Source organism: Phaenicophaeus curvirostris, chromosome 21, assembly GCF_032191515.1.
Source record: "Phaenicophaeus curvirostris isolate KB17595 chromosome 21, BPBGC_Pcur_1.0, whole genome shotgun sequence".
Classification (NCBI taxonomy): Eukaryota; Metazoa; Chordata; class Aves; order Cuculiformes; family Cuculidae; genus Phaenicophaeus; species Phaenicophaeus curvirostris.
The window spans coordinates 4366661-4389458 of record NC_091412.1 but is presented as its reverse complement, the minus strand read 5'-3'; the positions used below and the strand labels follow the sequence as shown (position 1 = coordinate 4389458).

Genomic DNA, 22798 nt, shown 5'->3' with positions numbered 1-22798 from the left:
TTCAGTTATGTCTCCCCATCTTGCAGAACTGAAGCCTAAACACGACAAAGCCAGGATGAGATGAAAATGAAACAAGCCCAGCTTTAGCTAGTCTAAGATGTATTATTTCTTTTATGCTATCAGAGACGCACCTTGCATCTTTCCTCAGAAACAGTTCTCCATGTTCACAGAAGATGCCAATGACAGACCAAAAAAAAAAATACGGAAAACGTGTTTACACTGATGTATTGAAACAAAAGCCACAATGTTATTTTGTCACACACCCTATGTGCTCATTGAGACAACACATGGCTTCTGCAATGGTTAGGACCATGACCCACACAGACACAATGCTGTGCTATGGTTATTTATCAGGCAATCTGAGAACGTGAATCACAGGCATCTCCATCCCAAGCACAGACAAGGGCCAAGCCCCAGCCAAAAGAAAGGAGCACAGCAAGATTTAAGCAGCTACCTCCCACCATACGCCCATTCGGACCCCCCTGTTACCAATGACTGGGGATAGTCAAAAAATAAACCTCTTTCAAAAGAGTTCGCAGAACAAATGCATTGAATATTGTGTCGTTCAGGATATTCAGGTAGGATGTCAAAGAGGGAAAGCAGCAGCTGAATCCAGAACACGCCCTGCGCATCCCTACCACACCATCAGAGTTACTACATTTTGCTCCCAACCCCTTCTCATATTTGATAAATTATACTGACTGGAAGAGCCCTAACTACATGGCCCGGGAGGGATCTCAAAAAGCTGACCTGAGACTACACAAGCTTTGGTTTCCCATTTTTCAAGTCAACACTCTCTGTACTGAACCAGGTTGCATCCTGCAGCCAGTTAAAAGGTTTCATAGGGCTCTCAAATCCAAACCCAAAAGCCCGATGCAAGTTTGGCTGTAGCTGCTACAGCACCATGGAAATTTCACAACAGCAAAAGGAGGAGGCTCTCCCCGCTGCACTGCCCTCGGGCACCACTGCTCAGGCTCCAGCTGCATCACCAGCTCCTTCTGGGGCACCAAACCTGCACGCCCAACTTGAACTCCCTTTTTGCTTTGTCTCAGCAGTTTACCTTTAATAAATAATTTTCCTCTAAAATAAACTGCTCCAGAGCCATGTTCACTCACGCATAGAAAATTCAAATGGGTTATAAAACTAATTTATGCACCCTGTTGGCCACAGTGCCTGTGGAATATGCCTCCCTGGACACAGACTCTGGAAACATTTGCACATGTTTGATCTGAGTTTTGCTAAACAGTCTTAGAAACAGCTGAAAAATTTTTAACTTCGTTTTTGTTCCAAATGAAAAACCTCATCAAAATGGACATTGACAAAAGGCTGGGGCAGGGTGGGGAGGCATCATTAAATATTCCACCCGTGAAGAGTCTCATAACATTTTTTAATACTGAGGGTGTAAATTGGCCCAATTTCTTTTCATTAGGAGTTGTTATATCGTTCTTGCTTTCTCTGAAAAATTTCACAGGAGAAAAAGAATTCCCAACAAGCTTTAATTTTAATTGATTCACATTCAAGCCAATGAGGTCATGCATGTTTAATTATCATCATCCTTATTACAGATGGAAAAATCAGCTTCCTCTGATGTTGCTATGCTAATTATCATCTCATTTGTTTAGCATCTAGACAACTGATCAAGATTACGGCAAACAAACAGCAAAAAGACCTGTACAGGAGCCACGACAAACAGTGGCCAGGATTCAGCACCGTCCTTTGCCATCTATCATCTTTAGCATCATTTAAACACTCATGGTTTAGCTCTTCAAACCAAGAACACGCTCAAATATTTTGCCACATCAAACTCACAGTAAAAGAGGAAAAGCAGGAAGAAAATATCATCACATTCCTTGAACTGACAGGCATGGAGGTGCAGGGTAATTAAGGACGAGCCTGTGAAAGGGACAAAATGTTTCTGAAATGCAAGGCTGTTCAGAACACGGCTCGGGTCTCTGGGGTTAGACTGATTGGGAGGAATAAAACATATTTTGGACAGCTTTTTATAAATCCCCTACAGCACCAGGAAATCACCAGGTGCTTACATACCTTTGCCAATTTGTCCCTTCTGACTGCTAAGGGCCATGTTGCCTGTTAGTGTTGTTAAGTTTTCCTCCTAATGACATTGTCAATTCAACCCTTCAAAAAGTGAGCCAAGGGACAGATAGGAGAGTTAACAAAACCAACAAGAAACATGCCAATAGGCTGAAAACACTTACTTTTTCCTCTTTTGCTTTATAGGGAATGTAGGTAAACTTGACGTTAATCTCTGCTCCAAGCAAGCGTGAATCTTTTGCATCCAAACAAATTGTGGCATCTATGAGTACAGTTACAGCAAATGAGTGCAATGATGCGCATGACCCAAAATAAGAACATGAGGACCAGGAGACCGCTCTTCAAAGCAGCTGGGTGTACATATCGTTGAAATGGTTATTAAGTTCGTTTAGTACCAAATTAAGCAAAGAGCAGGAGGAAAGACTGATAATCTGATCTCCTGATCCAAGTTTAACCTTGGCTTAGCACCACTGTCTGCTTTTATACTTATTTTCAATTCCGTAATGCTCTGATGATTTATTTCTACACGAAAGTCTATTTCACAAAAACACAAAAAGAAACTACTGTGTAAAACGAAAATGCTCCCTCACAGTTAAATATGAGCTCATTTTACTGAGCAGTGGGGATTTCTTGACTAAGCTGGCCATAAATCAGCAAGAGAGGGACTGCTTACAGGAAAAAAGCAGCCGTACTACATTGTCTTTCTGCAAGGCTATTCCTTGCTAAAATGGAAAAAGTGCCTCTGTTGTACAGCCCTGATAACTAATAGGTCTGCAAAGCTCCTTGGTTTACATCAAGGCCTCCCTAGAAATATCGACCATAAGTATTTTACTGCATACAACATTCAGAGCCCCTTCCAACATCTGCTTTGCTGTCCTGAACTTGAAGAGGCCATCGGCCTCTGCCACAGTCCAGTAAAACTATTAATCCTTTATTATAGTCGCCTTCATGAATGCCCAAGTGATTTTCTTTGGCAAGAGCTGCAAGTCCCCATCTCAAAATCAGCTGGAACAATCCAGTGTGGCTAGCAGCACGCCAGCCATCTGCTTCCCCCATCTCCTCACTTCTGTTCCAAAAGTTACTGGAATCTCTCCTCTTCTTCCACTTTCCACTTTATTTTTAGAGCATCCTTCAGAGAGAGCTTGGTTCCCCATCACTAAGTAATGCTGCACATTTTGTGCTTCCCTCTACATAACCCCACATTTTCTACCAGCAGAAATATTCTAGCAGAAGCATCACATTGTTGACCAGCGGACAGAGCACTTGACAAAATGAATAAAGCAAAATATTATGTAAATTAGACAGACCTAGATCCTAAAATTCACCCAGAGGAAGGTAGAATACCTTCATCAAACCTTCTCATCTAAAAGAAAAACAGGTTTTTTTCTTTTTCCCCTCTTTAAAACAGTGACCAGACTCGTGATGCTCACACAGAAGAGTGGGTGGCTATGGACAAAGAGTAAAGAAAAACCCTAGTGCTCATGCACTTTGCTGCTTCTCTGTATTTTCAGCCTGCTTCTGAGATGATACCCACACAGCTGTCAACTCCAGCAAACAGATAAGCCTAAACACCAGGTTAATACAGCGTTGGTTAGTAAGTGTTCACGTTCCTTTCCTTCAGCAAAACAAGCAGGAAATGCAATGAGACATCCCAAGCTTTTGTGAAAGTCACAGCTATACCGAGAAAAGAGAAGAATACTCAGGGGAACTGCTCTTAGCCAGCTCATCCTCCATTTTAAACCAAATTAACACCCGCTTTTCAAGCTGATATAATTAACCCAATAATGGCAGCACTCACTCTTCCAACCCATGGTTTGATCTTTCTGTGAAACTGAAACACATGCAGTCAAGAGCAGTTTTTAATGCACCTATTTTGCAGCGTGAATTACTCTGTCTAAACAGCTCCATGTAAAAAGCTCTTATCTCTTATATCACACACTGCCCGCCAAGGAACCAGAAATTTCCCAATTCCCTCTAAACTTGGAGAAAAACATAACAAGTTGCATCTCCAAACCCCTCCTCAGTGCCAGCCTTAGCTTCCACTTCTACTTTGGCCACAAACGTCCTCAACGCGATCAATAGTCTGAGTGCATCCCCTCTCAGGACTGCACCAGTTTCCAGGTCCCAAGTGGCTCCTCCCTTGGAGCCCACAGTTCTCCAACTCTTGTTTTCCAGCTTGCACAAAGTTCATACTGTGAGGTTTTCACAACGCTGCTCCTCAGCACCTTGCCTTAGCAGACCTCTACGCCTAAAGAAAAAATTCTGTCAGTGTAATAGGAGAAAAAAAATAACTTGTTCCCCGGAAAAAAAGAAGCCAGACATGAAATCACAGGGTCATTAAATCCCATGTGGAAACCACATTTGTGAAGAAGCTCCGCCGAGCGCTGGGAAAGCTGTCAGATGCTCTTTTCTCCCCGGGCTGGGCTTGACAAGAACATCGACGCTAAACAGGGAGCGCGAGAAGGCAATTATAAGGTGCACGTTTGTGAAAATGATTGATGGCTTTTCTAATTGCAAAGAAAAATAGAGCAATGATGGTGGTGGCGGCAGCGATGGTAATGGAATGGACTGCTGCCTCTGCCCACATCAATCTAATGCTTCACAGAAGAAGGAGCTCATTCAGAACACCTCCAAGCAGTGACTTTGGGAAGAATTTACAAAGACTGACAAACCTGAGCCTCCCTCTGTCTGGGGAGTGATGAACATCTCTGGAGGCTGAACCAGAACGGAGATGCCCACCCCTCTGCCTGACCTGTGTGAGAGCCAGGACATTGACCTTCCCCCAGCACCAAACCCTCTTCTTCAGTCCAGCTCTCAATTCAGACAGACCAGCTTGCTGCAACTACAAACTTTGAGGTTTTACAGCACCATGCAAATCTGCTGACAGCTGTTTGCTTAAATATTTCATATCGTTTGTTTTCCCCTCCCATCCCAAACTATTTTTTTGCTGAAGGGAGAGACAGAAAGGGTAAGGAAGGACACACTGTGCTATAAGCTAGTGCTGCAGGCTGTGCTGGGTTAATAGAGGTGCCAGTCAGACTATTAGTACAACCTCCACACTCACACATTTAAAACCAGGACTGAATAAGGGAGGGGACGGGCTGCAGGGCAAGCAAAGGGCTGGTGCAGCACCCAGCGTTCCTTACAAACAGCTGTTTTTTTGCTTCAGTGCAGCAGCTTTGAATCAGTTCCCTCTCCCTTCCAAAAAGAGGTGAGTTTGCTCAGGCGTTAATCAGAGCAAAGCGAGCGCTAGCCAGATCTAGCTAAGAACAACCTTAACTTGACTGCTCATTAGCAAGTACCTGCTTGTCTTCTAAGGAGCAGAGCAGCTACAAGGCATCAGGGATCTCAGAAAGGTGTTAATTAACTACCATGGTGCTCAACACACTAAAAACAGCCTTCCTCAGCTGTTGCGTTGAGGGAGACAGGGCCAGAGAGCTCATCGGAGCAAAACTCTGCTCCTAGCCTCCTGCCACCCTGAAACAGCCTTTTGCTCTGCTGAGATTCTCTTGGGAGTGGAAGCACAATGGGCTTCTGACTTGGGAACCCTAAGGTTCTTAAGGACTTCTATTCACCCTCCCTCTGCACAGGATTTAAATCCATGAGCCAAAGTTCACCACCCAAGAGTACCATGCCTCCAGAAACCCAACAGCCAGTGTCTTGTCAAAGTCTGAAACACTCTTCTTGATGCCAACTGGAGATGCTCAGTTTGATGTCTGCATATCTCCGATGTGTATCTCCCTCTGACAAATGATGGGGCTGTGGGGACTGTGTTCTGGAGACAAGCTGTCTCTTTTAAAGCTTGGTGTTCAGCAGTGGTTCTTCCACCCGTAAGATGTGTGTACACAGCCCACCATGGAGAACAGCAGTGCCACTAGAGAAGAGACCAGCACCTGACAGCGCTCTCTAAGCTACTGCTTGATCTGGCCATGAATGGACAGTAAAACAAATCCTCCCAGGACAGCCCTCTCTTCAGAGAAAGCAGTGATGGACTGGAGAGAGCTGGCAGCCAGGACATGTCACACGTGCCAGACCAATCACAGAGTCACTCTTCTCTGCTGCCACCAAATCACACCTTGCCTATAATTACACTCTGCTACCTTACCCCCTCACCTTACTCTTTGGGCAACTCTTTGGACCCACCGGATCATCGCGTCCAACCGTTCCTATCAAACACTAAACCATGCCCCTCAGCACCTTGTCCACCTTCCTCCAGGGAAGGTGACTCAACCACCTCCCTGGGCAGCCTGTTCCCGTACCCAATGACCCTTTCTGTGAAAATTTTTTTCCTAATGAATTTCTGGAGCTGCCGGTCCCCTCAGACTGCTGGACTGGACCCACTCTTACACATGCCACAGCCAAGACAGCGGGCAGAGGGCTGCTGCCCTGTGCCAGGAGGTACGTGGTCTTGATCCTACGCCATTGCAAAGCAAAAAGCCACCACGCAGCCTAACGGGCAATGTTGCCTCCAGGTTCCCTGAGAAGTTATAAGAAATCAAACTGAAATGCCAGAATTTTAAAATACTCCGAGAGCTATATTTTCAGAAAACCACATGCAGACAGGCTCAGCAGCGAGCTAAACAAGTGACAGCAGCAGAAACAGCAGGAACTCAGAAAACAGCCCTTCCCCAGCTTTCTCCACTTGCTGATTTCCTAACCTACACGTTTGCCCTGGAAACGTGCGATGAAGAGAGATGGCTGGAGCTGGCCGGGCTCACCAGCGTGGAGAGCAGCCACTCGCAGCTGCCACAGATGGCCAGAGTGAGCACATTGAGACACCACCACGGCTTTCTGCTGCAAGCCCAGCTTTAACGGACAACCCTCAAGATGTGTTTTGCCCATTACACACGAGATATGCAAGCCTGCTGCTCACACCCATGCGTACATGCTTTACAAGCACCGTGAAAGCATTTAGAACTTAAACCTCGAGAAGATTTAATTTAGACTACCCAGCACAGAGCAGCAAGCTCTGGGCAGGGAGACAGCAGGGTGGTTTATAAAAGTCTCCCATGCTCCCCAGCAGAGGCAGCTGGGAGCTCCCAGGCATCAACCACTTATTGCTTCAACCAATGGATATGATAATAAGGATCTATTTTTTTCTTTAATTTAAACTATGCTTATTTATGCGCCACTGACTGAAAAGGACAGTGAATTAAAGTGCACATGAAAGAAAATCATAGCCCTCAGCACTTGCTCTCAAACACTCTTTTAAGTCTGTTTGATGAAGGGCTGCTATATTTTGTCACCGAGTGCAATCGGCTTGATTATCACTTCTTTGTTTTGAATACTCACCTCCGAAGTCATTAAATACTCGCTTCTTAATGAGAATAGATTGGTTTTGGCCAATAAATCACTTAAATGCCATCTGTCAAAAAAAGAAATTCAACGCACCAAATTCCCCCAACTCTTTTTTGTGTATTTTCCCCTCAGTTTCAGATTTAGAGAGAAAAGATGTTTGTATAATCCATCAACGGCCGCTTTCTCCTACGGGAAGTGCAAACAGATGACAGAAAAGGTTCTATTTGGCTTTGGCTTCCAAAACCACTTCATGGACCACTTTAAAACAATTCAGTCAGCAGGATATGAGCTCTGTATATTGGTGTTGCCCCCAGAATGTTTTGTTTTTATTCATAAGATTATTCCAGTGAAAACAGGCTGACTGAAGCTTAATTTTACTAGCAATTGTTAAATAATTCAATACCCATCTTTTCTGTCTCTATAATGCCTCTGAAAAAAAATCAAAACCCTTCACAAATTAAAGGCCAAATCGTGTTTACTCTTTCCTTTTCTAAAGCAACTTTGACATCAATAAAGGCTGGTTTTGTGACTTGGGCTCAGACTAAAAGCTCTGTCAGTGAGAGTATTTATTTTATTTTCATATCAGAAGCATGGGGGTTTTTTGTTTTTAATCAAAATACTTCTTTATCTAAAGCTTTCAAAATACAAAGGCAAATTCTTCCAGTATAGCCAGCTTTCTTGCTGTATGCAACTGAATTCTATTAACATTTGATACCAATAAATTATGACGCCCTTGAAGAAGGAGGATTTGCTCCCCACACCCTCAGTTCCTTCCCTCCAAAGGCACAAGCCCACAGGCTGATTTTCCCTCACCCAGTTTTAAAGGCTTTTTAGAAAGAACCCCTACTGACTTTGGTGTTTGAAGGGGTACTTGAATCCTTACCTGCAGAGCATCTTCAGGTTAGACAAAAAGTAGGGATTTCAACAAAAACAAGACTGTGAGGTTTGGATCAACCACACCTTCTGGATGAATCCAACATTTGCACTCCCTAAATTAAAAAGTTCTGAAACAAAACTCAGCACTAGCAAGCAGGGAGAGATGATCATCACTTGGATTCCTGCTAACCAGCTACATTGCTTATATCTCTGCTGCACCCTCAGCAGAGACTTTATAGTCTTTCAGGCAGCGACAAAAAAACCTGTTCATCTTGTTAAACCTGACACTGTTACAAATTATTAGACACCCTTCTTTTATGCTTTGCACTAAATCATGTAACATTAGAAATGATCAGATGAAGAATTCATCATAAAAAGGCATGACACCAGCAATCTGAGCTTCCAAATGTCCAAAGCTTGTGGCAGGTTTCTCACACCACAGGGAATCGCCGTCAAGTTTAAGAGCCTAAAATTAGCACACTAGTGAGTGAAAGTCACTTTGTTCAGTGAGTTGAGATTCACTTCTCCCCAATACCTTTAAAATAAAAATCAAGACAAGCAATTAAAAGTATTTTTTTCTTTAATTTGTGGCCTCAAATAATCACAAAAAACCTCTTCATGACTGAAAGGAAAACCCAAACTGAAAAAAAAACTAAAAATGTTTTTGTCAAAGTGTTTTGAAGCTGGTAAAGCAATTGATGGTGGTAATTTAATCTGGAGATGTATGACAAAGTTCTTTAGGTCATGATTCTGATCTAAACCTTCCCTCTCCCAGATTCTGAGCCCAAACAAGACTGCCCTGAATTACACAATGAATAAACAAAAAAAGCCCATCCATTTCTTCTTCTGCTAGCTTGGTTTCAAGTTTTCAGAGTCCCTTGTTCTCCATGCCAGCCAGGAGTAACTAGATCTTAAATTTAAGAGTCACATATGTGGAAGGACAAGAATTCTATGATTCTATGATGGTTGTGGGTTGATTTGTTCAGATGTTTATACAGGAAACTCTCTTTCCAGAAGCACTAACACCTTGCTTGTGGAAAAACATCTGTGTTGTTCCCATGCTGGATTAAGGTCTGGTCCAAGGTACCTAAAGGCCACAGGGGTCTTTGTTACGAACCCATCAGCAGGATGCTGATCCCCTGGACATGCAACCGCAGCAAATACAGGGTTTGGAGGAGAATTAAGACCTCAAGAACAGAAAGCATTTGGGTGCTCAACACAGAGCTTTGCTTGCTTTGAGCAGCTTAAGAAAAGGGGCTTCGGAGACTGAGACAGATTCTCAGAATCATTATCTGTTTGATTTAAATTTTCTATGAAGGCATTAAAGAGCTTCACAAGCATCTGCAGCTGTTGTGACACTCACACACATCTGATGTAAGCAAACACCTGCACAGGAGTATTTCCTCACACACCGGGTGAAGCTTCCAAAAAGAAGTTACCACTATAATCCCATGTCTCGCTCCTATGGAAATCAGCTTTCCCCTTGGCTCCCAAAGCAGCTATGCCAGAAAAGCCACAACATCTTACACCTGTCTTCATACAGAGATGGGAATGTTCCTGCAGTTGGTAGATGCCAGTTCAAGTAAGGAAGTACCAGTTTTAAAAATAGTCAGCACTTTGTATGAAGAGTTTTCTAGGGAGTTTGGGACTTTTCAAAACAAACCAACAGAAAGCCAGGAAATAACCCTTGAAATTCTGCCATTCCCTCACATGTCACCACATGTTCAACAGTCTGCAACATCTTCGAGCTGCTGGATGCCATCCAAGAAAGTGCCACTGAGTACTCAAATGTTAGTGAAATTATTTAAAATACCTTAAGCAAGCCTGTCTGAAAGCTGTCTATCGAGGCTTTGATGCGCTGCTGTAGCATGTTAATCCTTGCAAAGGCGTGGACGCGCTGCAGGAACAAGTTGTCCCAGACACTTGCATCATTCTGCTCAGCTGTAGAGGGTATTCCCAACAAGCCTATTACTCCTATGGTTATTTAAAGGTTTGTATACATCCTGTGCAGACAAAAGTAACAATTGCCTGGAAGAAGTCTCAGTGGTGAGACTAAAACAGGAACGAACACACCATTTAAGCAATTAAAATAAAGAAAACATCAAGGTTTTGTGGTTTTGAAGGACACCGTGATATGACAGCTACTGGAGGTGCTGAGAAAAAACAACTGGTAGTAGCTTCTCAAACTAAAACACATATATATAAATACAAATAATTATGTATATAATATGTAATATCATCCCCACAAATTCCTGTGGTCTTACTGCAAGTGAAATGCACAGCAACCAAAGTAGGAGACCTCAACACCATTTGCAGCCTACAACTGAGAGAATAGTTGCTATTAAACACCATAAGTATATAGTCAAGTCACGGAATTAGACACTTTCTCTCCACTCACATGTCATATTTAATAACCTAAAACCCCTCTGTTTCTCTCCATCTCAACCTCTACATCATTTACACAACTGGGATGAGAGTTTGCTCTTTCCTAAGTACATTGCAAGAGCTAGTCCATTAGCATTTGTGAGGCTGAGATAACAGGTAATTGGGTGGGTTAATTCAAATTATTTTCATCTTTAAAAAAAACCCCAAACCTAACAGCCTTTCTATTCTTTTACAATCCATAACTCTCAAAACTGATTTCCTCCTCACAGTGATTTTAATACTAATTAAATGAGCTTTTGTCTTCCAACACCAGTAAAGATTAAGTACCACATAAAACAACTGCAGCAAAACCCCATCCAAAGCGCAATTTAACCTGCTAGCTGGTTCCCAGCTGGTTCCCCACGCACCACAGGCTTGGAAAAAGGCTTCTTTGCCATCTCCAGAGTCATCCAGGGATTTCTCCTTCATTCCCAACACATGACAGGGCATTGCTAACTAATGGAATGATTCAGCAGTGCTTTTGCCTCCTGGATTCAACTGATCCAACCCAGCCAAGAGTGGAAAATACAGAGAGAAAGTCAGGAAATGCATTGTGTTCTAAATAATCTATTGGGACTGGCAGGTCACAGCGTTGCTGACAGACTCACCAACCAAGTAGCAAAGATTCAAGTTTCTTTACTCTCTGCTGGGTTATGAAAACCGCTGCCAGCAGAAAGCACGACGACCCCGATTTCCATGCTCAAGTAAGTGTCCCTTGTCCTCGAGGCTGTTTAATGCACACTGTTTGGTTGGCTTCTTGAAGAGGCACGGATGCAAGAGTGCATTTAATTGCTTTCCTGAATCAGACCCCTGGAGCCATCGATATCTCACTTATGTAATTATAAATCATGAGTCTTGCAATTGCAACACAATCAGCACATCTAGCTATAAATCTTCCAGATATCAGCAAACACTTCAAAGCTGCTTTTTGACAAAATCTGCTGCAGCATGAACTAAATAAGTCAGGCAGAAGAAATAGCTGGTGCTGAGGTTCACAGCCCACCAGAGCTGCTGCAGCAGACGGGCGCGGGGCCCCAAGGAGCCCCAAAAAAGGTCATACACTGCCAGGTGGGAAATGAATTACTCCTGGAGATCAAAAGAACACAGATCACTATGGCCAGATCAGGTCATCAATCAGCAAATTCATAGCATTTCTGAAGACCTTGTTTGGACTTCCCATAGGCCAGGCTGGATGTGGCTTTGAGCAACCTCATCCTGTGAAAGGTGTCCCTGCCCATGGCAAGGGGGTTGGAACTGGATGGGTTTTAAAGTCCCTTCCAGCACAAACCATTTTATGATTCTATGGAAAATATTATTTTTCTTCCTTCTTTTGTTGACACAAAGGTCTTCTGGTTGCTCAGTAAACTCTGATTAATGTACATCCTTGATCACAAAGAACTGGATGAATCCTGGCTACATCTCCTAGAGCAAAGCACATTCAGATGTGCAAGACAAGCATGTACCTGCTTATACCCACACATTAGCACCATCTGAACCACAAAACCAAAACATCTCTGCGAGAGCTCATGCTGACATAGATCTGGATCTATAAGATGATCGATTCAAATATCGCTTACCACCTGCCTTTTCTTTGAGACATAATACATCAGGCTGTAATCAGTTTTATCTTCTGGGCAGAGGTAGTTGAAGGAGTCTAAGGCCAGTACGGAAAGTCTAGCTGTGAAACGCATGCACAACCGAGTGCTGAGATTGAAGTTATCTCCATGTATGAGCATTTTAAATGTTAATGTAAAAAAATACCAAAAAAGATGAATTACAGAATGCAGGTATTATACCAGCATCCCTCCTAGGCATGTAGAGAAACTATTTCTCGTAAGGAAATTATTGGATAAAGCAGGAGCCGGCTTGAGACTGGGCCATATTTTCGATGGGTTTCATGCCATCAGCTCTCTTTGCCTGGATAATTATATCTTGTGAATTATCCATGAGAGAAAATTGCCTCCAAACGTATTCACACAGCTGTCCGTCTCCAGTCTCCGCTGCTGAGTATTTGGTAGGGGCTGACACGCCGCAGCTCAAGCTGGCTGAGCCCCCCTGGCAGACAGGGAACCCCCCCCCTTCCAGGGGCTGCCAGAATCTCCAAGCACAGAGAGAGAGTAAACCCAAAAAAAAGGAATCAATTGCCTGACTTCCCTCCCAGTCTTTCATCCTAAAAAGTCTCTAAAAAACCTAGTGTACCTCTGTATACTATAATTTCAGAATTTCCTTTAATCCCATGCATAATTACATGGAGCAGTGCACTGGTAGCCCTCTCACACAAATACTGCCATAAAGTGCATACTTTTCATAGCATTATATGACAAAAAAAAAACTATAGTCGTTTATTTCTGGTTTGTATGTGGTTACACAACATAATGCAATGAGACAGTATTTTTCATTAGCTTTTTGTTGTGGACAGTACCCATTTATCTTTCTCATAATCCTTCCCCCAGCGCATGTTAACGATGTTATTTTAGTAAGTTGTTTAATTATTTAACACCACTGCGAGGCTACTGGGTCTGTTACAGAAGCCTTTTCCCAGAGCGCGTGTTGGAGCCCTTCCACCCTCGCTCCCTTTAATCCCTGAGCCCCAGTTCCCACACACCACGGCCTCAAGCAGCAGCGTCCATGATACAGATGCCTTTAACAAAGTCAACGTGGATAATCACAATGTGCATCCCTGTTGCTGCCAGCTGAGCTTTCTCTGATCCCCGACTCCTTGGTGGTTCAGCTCAGCAGTGCTCAAGAGCTGAGCAGGCAAAGCCTTGAGATCCCAAACTGCAGATGCCACGGGGCTCATAGGGCATCTCCTGCTCCTAGGTTGGCTCTGAAAAAGGACTCAACTGGTGCAGAAAGGCTGTAGGAACCCCAGAGTATATTGACACACCTCTCACCTCCCAGGTCCTCTGAAGCAGTAGCTGTTTGCGGTCTGCTAAAATGCAGAAATACGATGCTCAATATCCCATCCACATCTTGGCACCAGCCATAGATTTTATTTTTTTTTTTCAAAGCTAAAACAAGTTCTAGAACAACCTAACATAACATTCTGCCCAGAAGACAACTCCCACAGCAAACCCTCTACTTCTATAACTGTAGAGCAGAAGAACATAAAACCTTGAAGCAGCACTCACTTGAAGCTTAGCAGGACCTGCTGGCTCTTAGCATTGAACCAAGGAGGAAAAAGAAGTGTGTTGGTAGATCTGGAGATGTATGTAAGTGTCCAACACCCATAGGACCCTATTTACCCTCTGGCCTCGGTGGCTGCCTTTGCAGACTGGTTTCTGTCTGGTATATGTCTGAGTTCAAACCCTCCCAATATTAACCAAGTTAGGAGTAACATATCCTATTCTCCTGGCCAGAAAACCTCTCCCCACCACAGTATCACTACTGATAATTAGAGGTTGTCAAGGGAAAATCTGCACACAGAACAGCACCAGTCTCCCATCCACACTCCCTCTCCTCCTGCTTTTTTTTTGGTCCAAATTGGCTTGTCCCACAGTGTGGAAAGGGTAGGGCAAACATTTCAGAGCTGCCAACCCTGTAAGCTCAAGTGTTAGAACAACCTAAGAAACATTTCTTACAAAGCGTGCCCTGAGAGGAGACCTATTTTTATTCAAAGAAAAACAGCGCTGTATTTCATTAATTCGTCCTCAGTTCATTACACAGGAAAAATCACCTCATTCCTCACAATTTGCAAAATCTTAATGCTGTAATTAAGGTGAAGTGACTTTGTCATATGTAGTTAAACACAAGACTGTAAAGATCATAGAATCATGGAATGGGTTGGGTTGGAAAGGACCTTAATGCTCATCCAGTTCCACCCCCTGCCGTGGGTAGGGACACCTTCCACTGGATCAGTCCACTGGATCATCCAACCTGGCCTTGAACCCCTCCAGGGATGGGGCAGCCACCACTGTGCTGGGCAACCTGGACCAGGGCCTCACTACCCTCACAGGAAAACATTTCTTCCCAAGATCTCATCTAAATCTCCTCTCTTTCAGCTTAAAACCGTTCTTCATCCTTGCTATCACTGCACTTCCTGAAATCTCACAATCATCAAGGAACATACAGTTCCTATGCTTCCCTAGCACTGTTGTTTACCGTTACCAAATAATTCCCCCTTCCAATTTCCTTCACCCTAGCAAAACTCCTCCAAGCTCATGTTACAGGCTCTCTCAGCTGGCTCATACAGCCAATCCCTCTCAACCAGCTTCTTCACTTTATCCTTCTGCGTTTTGCCCCACTGCACGTCGTTGACGGAGAGCACGCAGGTGCCAGCCCTACCTGATGGGCAGCGAGGGGTCCCCGGCGTCCCACCAGTCCTTGGGGGGGCTGATGTACATGCACCAAAGCTCCCAGCTGTACCCGTGGGCAGAGTTCTCATAACGCTGCACCTCAAAGTTGTCCTGCTTGATGTTGTCGATGGAGGGAAGGATGACTCTTCGACGATTTTCCTGAATTCGTGACAGAACTGGCTCAGCCCTGAGTGGTAAAAAAAAACCAAACACAACAAAGTGCAGGAAAAGAGCATTAATTTCTACCATAATCTGCATATGGACACTGCAGCTTTCATACAGCTCGTGCACTTAAACGAGAGTAAGAAAACAGGTGTTCTTGTCTCCATTCAGTAAAGAGAAGGGAATAACGTGGACTTCTCTCTTTTCCCATTCACAAGCGGCATCATATCTTCCAAGAGAGACAGCAAAACCCAGCCAGAGGAGCCTGGAGGCTGTCACAGGGCTCCTCACAGAATCAGCGAGTGACCCCAGACTGCTGCACACCAGCCTCTGCCTCACCTTTCTGCTTGCCCATGCTTTTATCAGCACACAAACCACAAAGAAAGGCAAAGCACTCATGCTGCCAAGTTTAAAAGGTTATTTCTGAAAGGCTTGCCACGCTTTGTCAGCCACAAGGGAGATGGTGGAAGAGGCTTCAGCACTTCCAGTTGATGGGATTTCCCACCCGGACACATCCCTTGTGCGGCGCTGCCATCGGAGTGCAAAGGCCAGCCAGCGGCCATGAAGCTCAGGTGCCACAGCCCTGGAGGTCTGGGGAGTTTTACTGCTCTCCTACACAACCGACTACACAAATTCATGGACCAGTTGAAGCTTTCAGCATAAAGAAAGGACCTTTTCCACAAACTAAGCTGCAGAATTGAAGCCCCTGAACTAGACCTTCTCTTTTTGCAGAGCTGGTACACCATATTTTCTTTTGTGTGCTGGTTTAAAAATACATTATTAACGACTAATTCCATATTCTGAACTATTAAACTATCAAAATGGCCATGGTTTTAAACTAAGCTTTCCCAACATCTTTATTGAGATCACAATGAAATCAGACGATGGAATAACCAGGGACCAGTTTTGCAGCACAGGCTGTGAGTACAGGAAGAAGCAGCTTGGAGAGGTGCTCAGGCACCACCTGGAGATGATGCCTGGCTTGAAAACTTCCCTTCTATAAAGCAAGGCCACGTAGGATGTATTTTGTTTAAACCATGCTTTATCTAGCCTGAACTTCCCACAAATCCAGAAAACCCACATCCCTGGGCAAGGGAACACGGTTTGAGGAACCATGTAAAGACTCCACAGCTACAAAATTGAACTCTGCAACATTGAAATGTGCTCAGAACAGGGAGAGCCCACAGTCTCATCTCCACAGCCTAAGAGCTACAGCTCGACCCAGGCTCCATCTGCAAACACAGGGAGCAACTTCCACTCTTGGTGCCCCCAGCAACAGCAGCTGCAGAGCACCAGAGCATGTTCAAGCCCACACTACAGATGAGCTCACACTCTGCCCCTAGAAAAGAGATTTCAAGAGCTCAGTAAATGAGAGCTTCCCCTGACTATCAACACAATCAGGTGTGACGACTTACTAACCCAAAGAGATGAGTGTTTAGTTGGGAATACAGGTATAAACATAAGAAACAGCTCTTAGAGATATCCTTCAGCTCTGTTGTCATTACAACAAATCCAATAACTGCACACAACCCTTTGTTTGCAGCCACTGAGTAATTTTCTTGTGGATGTTACTCTGTTCAAATTAGACATAAGTCAGCTTCTCGAACTCCACATGGACTATTTACTTTTTAATACTTGGTTAGAGAGAGAAAAAAAGAAAAAATAAAGAGATTCTCAGGCTCCTCTGTGCTCAAACTTAAACCACTTGAACTTAAATGTTTTGAGTCTCTCTGAAAAAAATTCTTATGAAACACCTTTCACTGCTTCTGCACCTATGCACTTATTCCTAGCTGCGGAAAAAACAAATCAATCTAAAACATCTAAGCCTTCCTCAGTGGGATCCAGCTGCAAAGGGCAAGGAACAGGGAAACACTTTCTCTTTCAACCCCTTGCTGGCCGGGCTTTTTTAAACTTAACAGAAATATCTTACAGGTAAGGGAATGGGAATCAACCTGAAAAATATAAATACAGGGTAGAGGGTGCACACGCATAAAAGAAGGGAATAGAAAATACTGTATGTCAACAGCAGCCATTCAGTACAGAAGGGAGAGGACTTGTTTGCAAACACACCCTTACAAAATGATGAACTGCCTTTTGTTTAATCCATCTATCACAAAATCTAACAGAGACCTTGAGGATGAGCACCTACCAGCCGGCAGTGAACTCCACATGGGCATCGAAAAACCCTGTGATCTGGCCAGTGGCAGCCTTCCAGCCTTCGATGCGAGCTCGGATAAGGCCTTCCCTCTTCTGGTTGCGCACCACCTTCACGAGCCCTGGGTAGCGCTTGTTGACGTATTCTTCCAGCGGTGCCTTCAGTTCCTCTAGAGAAGTGGCAGAGAACCCATTGCTAAAGTACAACAGTTTTCACCAAAAATAACTCCCCTTTATTAATGTATACAAGCATAACTTACTTGGAACCACACACCTGTGAACACCCCTGGGAGGGATATAATCATTTAGAGTTAATTGATGCCAATTTCAAAAAGGCCACCTGATGGTGGACTGACCACAAACTTTACAAAAGAAATTCGAGGTTGCCAATAACATGGCTGTTGGATGACTAAGGAGCCCAAATGTCATCTCTGGAGGCAAAAGGTGGCAGCAAGAAGCCAGCTAGACTGCTTTGCAATACCTGGGTAGCACCTGTGCATACCAAACACTTCTGCTCTGTATCTCTGCTGGAGATTTTAACTGAATGGAACAGAAATGCTGCAAAAGCCATTTGAAGTAACCTAAACTACATGAAAACTGTGCGTGAGCTTCACTATCCTTTTTACTCAGCCTTACTACTGCAGGCTTGGCATTTGCTCTGTTTTCCAAGCTTTGCCACTAGAAAAGTCAAAATTCCCCCTGCTTTTATGATGAAAGATATTTTTGGCTTCATTCAGAAGATGCTCATACCATGAATCTTCTGTTCACTGGAAACCGCAGATCGTTTAATTATGTTGTCTAAGCCTGTATATGTGCTACGGCTGAGAACATAATGGATCTGTCAGCTTGCAGTCATTAAACTTTTTGATGGTTACAAGTATTGAGTAGAAAAGACACAGCACTGAAGGTGGAAGCACATGAAAAGTTACAATAAGGGGCAAGTATTGGTAAGGCTTTTCAACAATTTAGAAAAGCACTAGCGCTCTGCTAGAAACCTTGGCCCTTGCACCTCCTGGTGCATCAGTTAAATGCACAAAGACCTAACAGCGAGAAGCACTCTAAAAGATAAGCAATACCACTATGTACCAATGCCGGTTAAACCACAAAAGCAGTTCCCCAGAATCTCTTCTATCCCTATAAGACTCTGGGATATCATAAAATTAAGATATGGACCCCAAATTATAGTCTAGTACCCCCACACATACTCCCTTCTCCAGAAAACAGGTCACCATTAATACAATTCACAGGGTAAAATACCCAAGACCTACGAGCACTCATGGGTTCCTACACGAAGGAAACAACAACAGAAAGCAAAAGCATACACAGCAAGTCCCATCTGCTGGGCTTAGCCTGAGAAATCATCAAAGGAAAGGGATTATCTGTTCCCTTCCCTTCCACGCCTTCTTCCAGGCACAGAAAATGTGCTTTCTTCAGACTGCCTTTCTGGGACAGTTCTCCTTATTTTCCCCAAAGTCTCATTTCTTTTTTATGCTGAAGTGGGAATAAAAAGCATAAAGCAAATGAGCCCCTTCCTCAATTCACAGCATCTGCATCCCATACTTACTTAACTCAGCAACTTTTATTTCATGCTGAGCCACTCAGAGAAAAACCAATATTTTATAGAGACAACAACTATACCAAATGGTTTTAAGGAGACAGAGATGCAGATTTTTTTGACAGACAAAGCTCCACAAGCACAGCACCATCATCTCAGGTGTTTTTCTCAGAAGGAAAAGTCATTAACGCTGCAAACCAATGCACTACAGACTGGACCAAACAATTAAGGCAACTTTCAGACTTAAGGTTTAACCTTAGCTGAAGGAAAACAAGAAAAATGTTCCTGCGAATTCCTTGAGCAGCTCAAAGGACTGCACAGCTCTAGTGAAACAGGGCAGAATTGCAACATCATGTCTCAAAGGCAGTGAAGGGTGAAGCCTGAGAGATTCCTATGCCCATCATGCTGTCTAACAGGCAGTTCATCAGGAATCCCCCCAGAAGCCACAGCCTTCTCCTTTCCTTAATGATGCTGGATGCCAGCAGGTGAAGAACGGATCTGCTGAGGCCAGCACAGCACACCCACAGCACCTGCAAAGTAGCACAAGGTGACCATGGAGAGCTGGTGGAGAAAACACTTATTATTAGCATCCTTCTAACTCACCATCCCAACCATCAGCAGACACTTGAGCATCCCCCTACTGCCCACAACATGGGCTACAAACATCCCTAATGGGCTGCCACCCAAGCAGAGAAACATTCAGAGACAAAAAAATAACCAAACAAACATGACCAGATGTAGATGTAGGAAACGTGGTTCCAGACCCTCTCTCCCTGGAGGGCTTCTTGGATAACCTTGCACAGATATCCGAGCTTTACTCTTTGCCTTCCCTCCTCCCAGCACGGTTCAACACACGCCTTCTGGGTGAGAACGTGCTTTTCTTATGTGCCTGTGCAAGCCCTAACGGAGAGGATGGCTGTGGATCTGTGCTGGCTTTTGCCAGTCTCTCACCCTTCTGAGCTGGTTTGCAGCTCTGCAGGAGGAGGGCACGCTGCACAGCGGCTGCTGAAAGCTATTTTGGTATTATGAGAGACATACTTGGAGCTCAGCTGAGTCTCCAGCCAACAGGCACAGGAGATGGGGTGGGCTTTGTATTTCATAGTTCTGCGTATCCAGAAGTGTTGCTGTGAAAAATCCAGCATAAGGTAACAAAAGCAAAGTTCTAGTCTCAGGGAACGTTCCATAAAACTCCCATTCAAGTATCATTTGTGACTTGGCCCACATCTTGCCTCACCAGCGAGCAGGGCTAACGCTGCGTCAAAAAGCATCAGTGGAAACCCCAAAGCTGGCACAGCTACACTGTCAGAGCTCCCTTGGTCCCACGGATACTGATCCTGTGGGACCAGATGTCTTCAGCTCCCTCCAGTCCAGCAGGCTGGAAATCGTAACTCACTTGCAAATCTAATCTTAATCCAAGTCATTTGAAGTCATCCCTAATTTTACCCTGTGTTTTCCTTTACTCGGCAGTCGCTTCATTGCTTGCCAGTAGCACAACAGGAAACCAACTCGCAGTGGCACTGACGTGCATTGTCAGAACGTCTGGCTCCAGGCTGAGGATGCAGAGAGCTGTTACGTTGAGGTCAATAGCAGCAAAGCTTTTCATCTGTCATATTAACTTAAGAACTGTTTCATCCTCAACTCTTGTGTCTTTGCAGCATGTCCCAGTGTGCTGGGAGAGGAAGGTTGGGAGGTCTGCAGCAGTATGCCAGGAACATAACTTGTGCTACTGGACAGTAGCCGATACCCTCGCTTAAGGGAGATCCTTCACTCAAACTAGTCACCTGGCCTTTGGATCTGCTATTTTCAGGAGTTTATGCAAACTACAGCAGGACAGAAAGCATCTTGCAGTTCAGATAACTCACTGTCATGTTCCTCACCTCTGCCTTGCACAGGGTCACAGCGGTGCTTTTGTCCCTTCAGCTCATCGCTGAAAATCAGAATCACCACTAGATACCGAGCCGATAGTAAGCTCGGCACGATAATCAGCACAGTGTTCATAAATTGAAACTCTGCATGCAAAGCAATGACAAAACCAGTAGCCAAGATGGGAGCAGAGCTCCATTCATTCTTCCTAACCAAACGAACGCTTCTTTATACTGTGCACTTATGAGGTAATCAACCGTGTGGATCTATATGGCCTAAACGACCAGTCATTTGTTCCAAACTTAGCGCTGCAATGGAATCTAGAGATTCTTTTCTTTTCTGCACCCCATAGCACTCTTCCTCACCTCCATCCGCTCACACATCCTTTGAGGAAGTCTAACAGAGCATCCTTCTGAGCATGCCCATATCATTCCTAAGTCATGTTTATTAAAAATGCAATCCATATTTGCACACAGAAGCACTCCTGAACATTTGGTCTTTGCCATTGCGTGAGCTGCTTCAAAAGGAAGATTTCCAGAGAGAAACCCTACTGAAAATGCCAGCAGGTTCAATTTCAATCCTGCCTTTTGTTCACATCTATCTGTATTGATCTTCACTGAAGGGCAAGTCCAAAGAACTAGAATCCAATAGACCTGTTGCTCTATTAAAAAACCCATCTGCCAGCCGCAGCGACTTACATTATCTATTGCAAAGTATTTTGTCACTGACATGAGCTTTCTGGGAAACGGGCCTGCCAGAGAAATTGAACCACCTGATATCACAAACAGTAACCACAGACATTAGCCCAGAAGCAACCACAGGAACATCCACTGCTCAGCATTCCACACCACAAATCCTGCCCAAATCTCCCATAATCCTATTGAAATCCCCAGAACTAAAGGCGCAAACTGCCTGGTGCCACAAAAAGAAAGCAGCAAACACCAACAGCACTGAGGAGCTCAAGGAACTCCCAACGGCAGAAAAATCTCTTACTCAACAATGTCCAGGTGGTCCAGGTGATCCTAGGGAGCGGACTGCACCTCCTCTACACCCCTAAAGAAAACATAGTGGTGTTTGCCAGGCTGAGCTGGGTGGGAAAAGTCTACAGAGCCCAAGACTGTTATCAGAAACAGTGAAAACTCGAGGGCACAGGAGCCAGGCTGGGAGCATTCCAGTGCTGTGGGGGACACCAGCATGCCCTTGTCCCACGCTCTCGCCTCCCTGAAACACCAAAGGCATTATGGGCTGGAATTCCAAGCACAAAACAAACTCCTTGAGCAGGCAATCAGCTAATATGAGAATTTTTGCAGCGAGACTCAGAGCCAGGTGAGTCTCCAAAGCTGTTGATGTTTGCTTGCAAACATTGAAGAGGAAACTGTGAAAAGAGGAGCAGGCACATTAATCAGTTCTTACATAGGTTTACAGGCAAAGCTGGTCCTACCAGGTGCATTCGGCTGCAAGCCTCTGGTTCCTTTGGTTCACCAAAAGAGACAAAGCAAGGTTTGCTGCTGTCCTCCACATCTTGGCAGGGCACGAAAGCCTCAGATTTGAACACTGGTGGGACAGCACCAGGTCAGCGGCAATTAAGCAACCCATCTTTAGCTTGAGCAACTAGAATAATTAGGTACTTGGGTTGGACCAGTGCCTAGGAGAAGCTGAGATATGACTCAGCTTCTTGAAATGCTGTTAAAAGCTTCTTCTAAACACAAACACACACAAAACACAAGCAAGCCAGCTCCTGGGACAGCGTGCACGAACTGCTGTTGCTGTTGAAATGAGCTGCAAAACAAGAAAGCGATATATCAAGTCATAGCTAATACATTACACCGAGGTAAATTATAACCCATTGCGCATCTCCCTGGGAGCAGCCAGCTCCTTTAAGCACTCTTTCATCCAAAGGTTTTCTTTTATACAGAGATGTTTGCTTTTCAAAGAGATATCATCCCAGATTAAAAACACTAAAAGACATACAGCAAAAAAAGAAAGCAGGTGATGATTAAGCAACAAACTCAGACAAAGTGTGCAGCTGTGAGATAAGGTAACATCTCAGGGGCACACAGCAGCATCCTTCCAACAACCCAGGAAACATGTTATCACTCAGAAACACAGCTTGCACACT

The 22798-nt window shown here is 44.3% G+C and overlaps 1 protein-coding gene across 1 annotated transcript in view; it reads right to left on the bottom strand.

The window, feature by feature from the left end:
• Positions 1 to 22798, bottom strand: part of GALNT17 (polypeptide N-acetylgalactosaminyltransferase 17) — a 202727-nt gene that overhangs the window by 100354 nt on the left and 79575 nt on the right. Inside the window, exons 4-5 of the mRNA XM_069874228.1 lie at positions 17257 to 17431; positions 14935 to 15132 (exon numbers count right to left, since the gene is read on the bottom strand). Of these exons, the coding sequence (XP_069730329.1) occupies positions 14935 to 15132; positions 17257 to 17431 (373 nt within the window). The remainder of the gene's footprint in view (positions 1 to 14934; positions 15133 to 17256; positions 17432 to 22798) is intronic.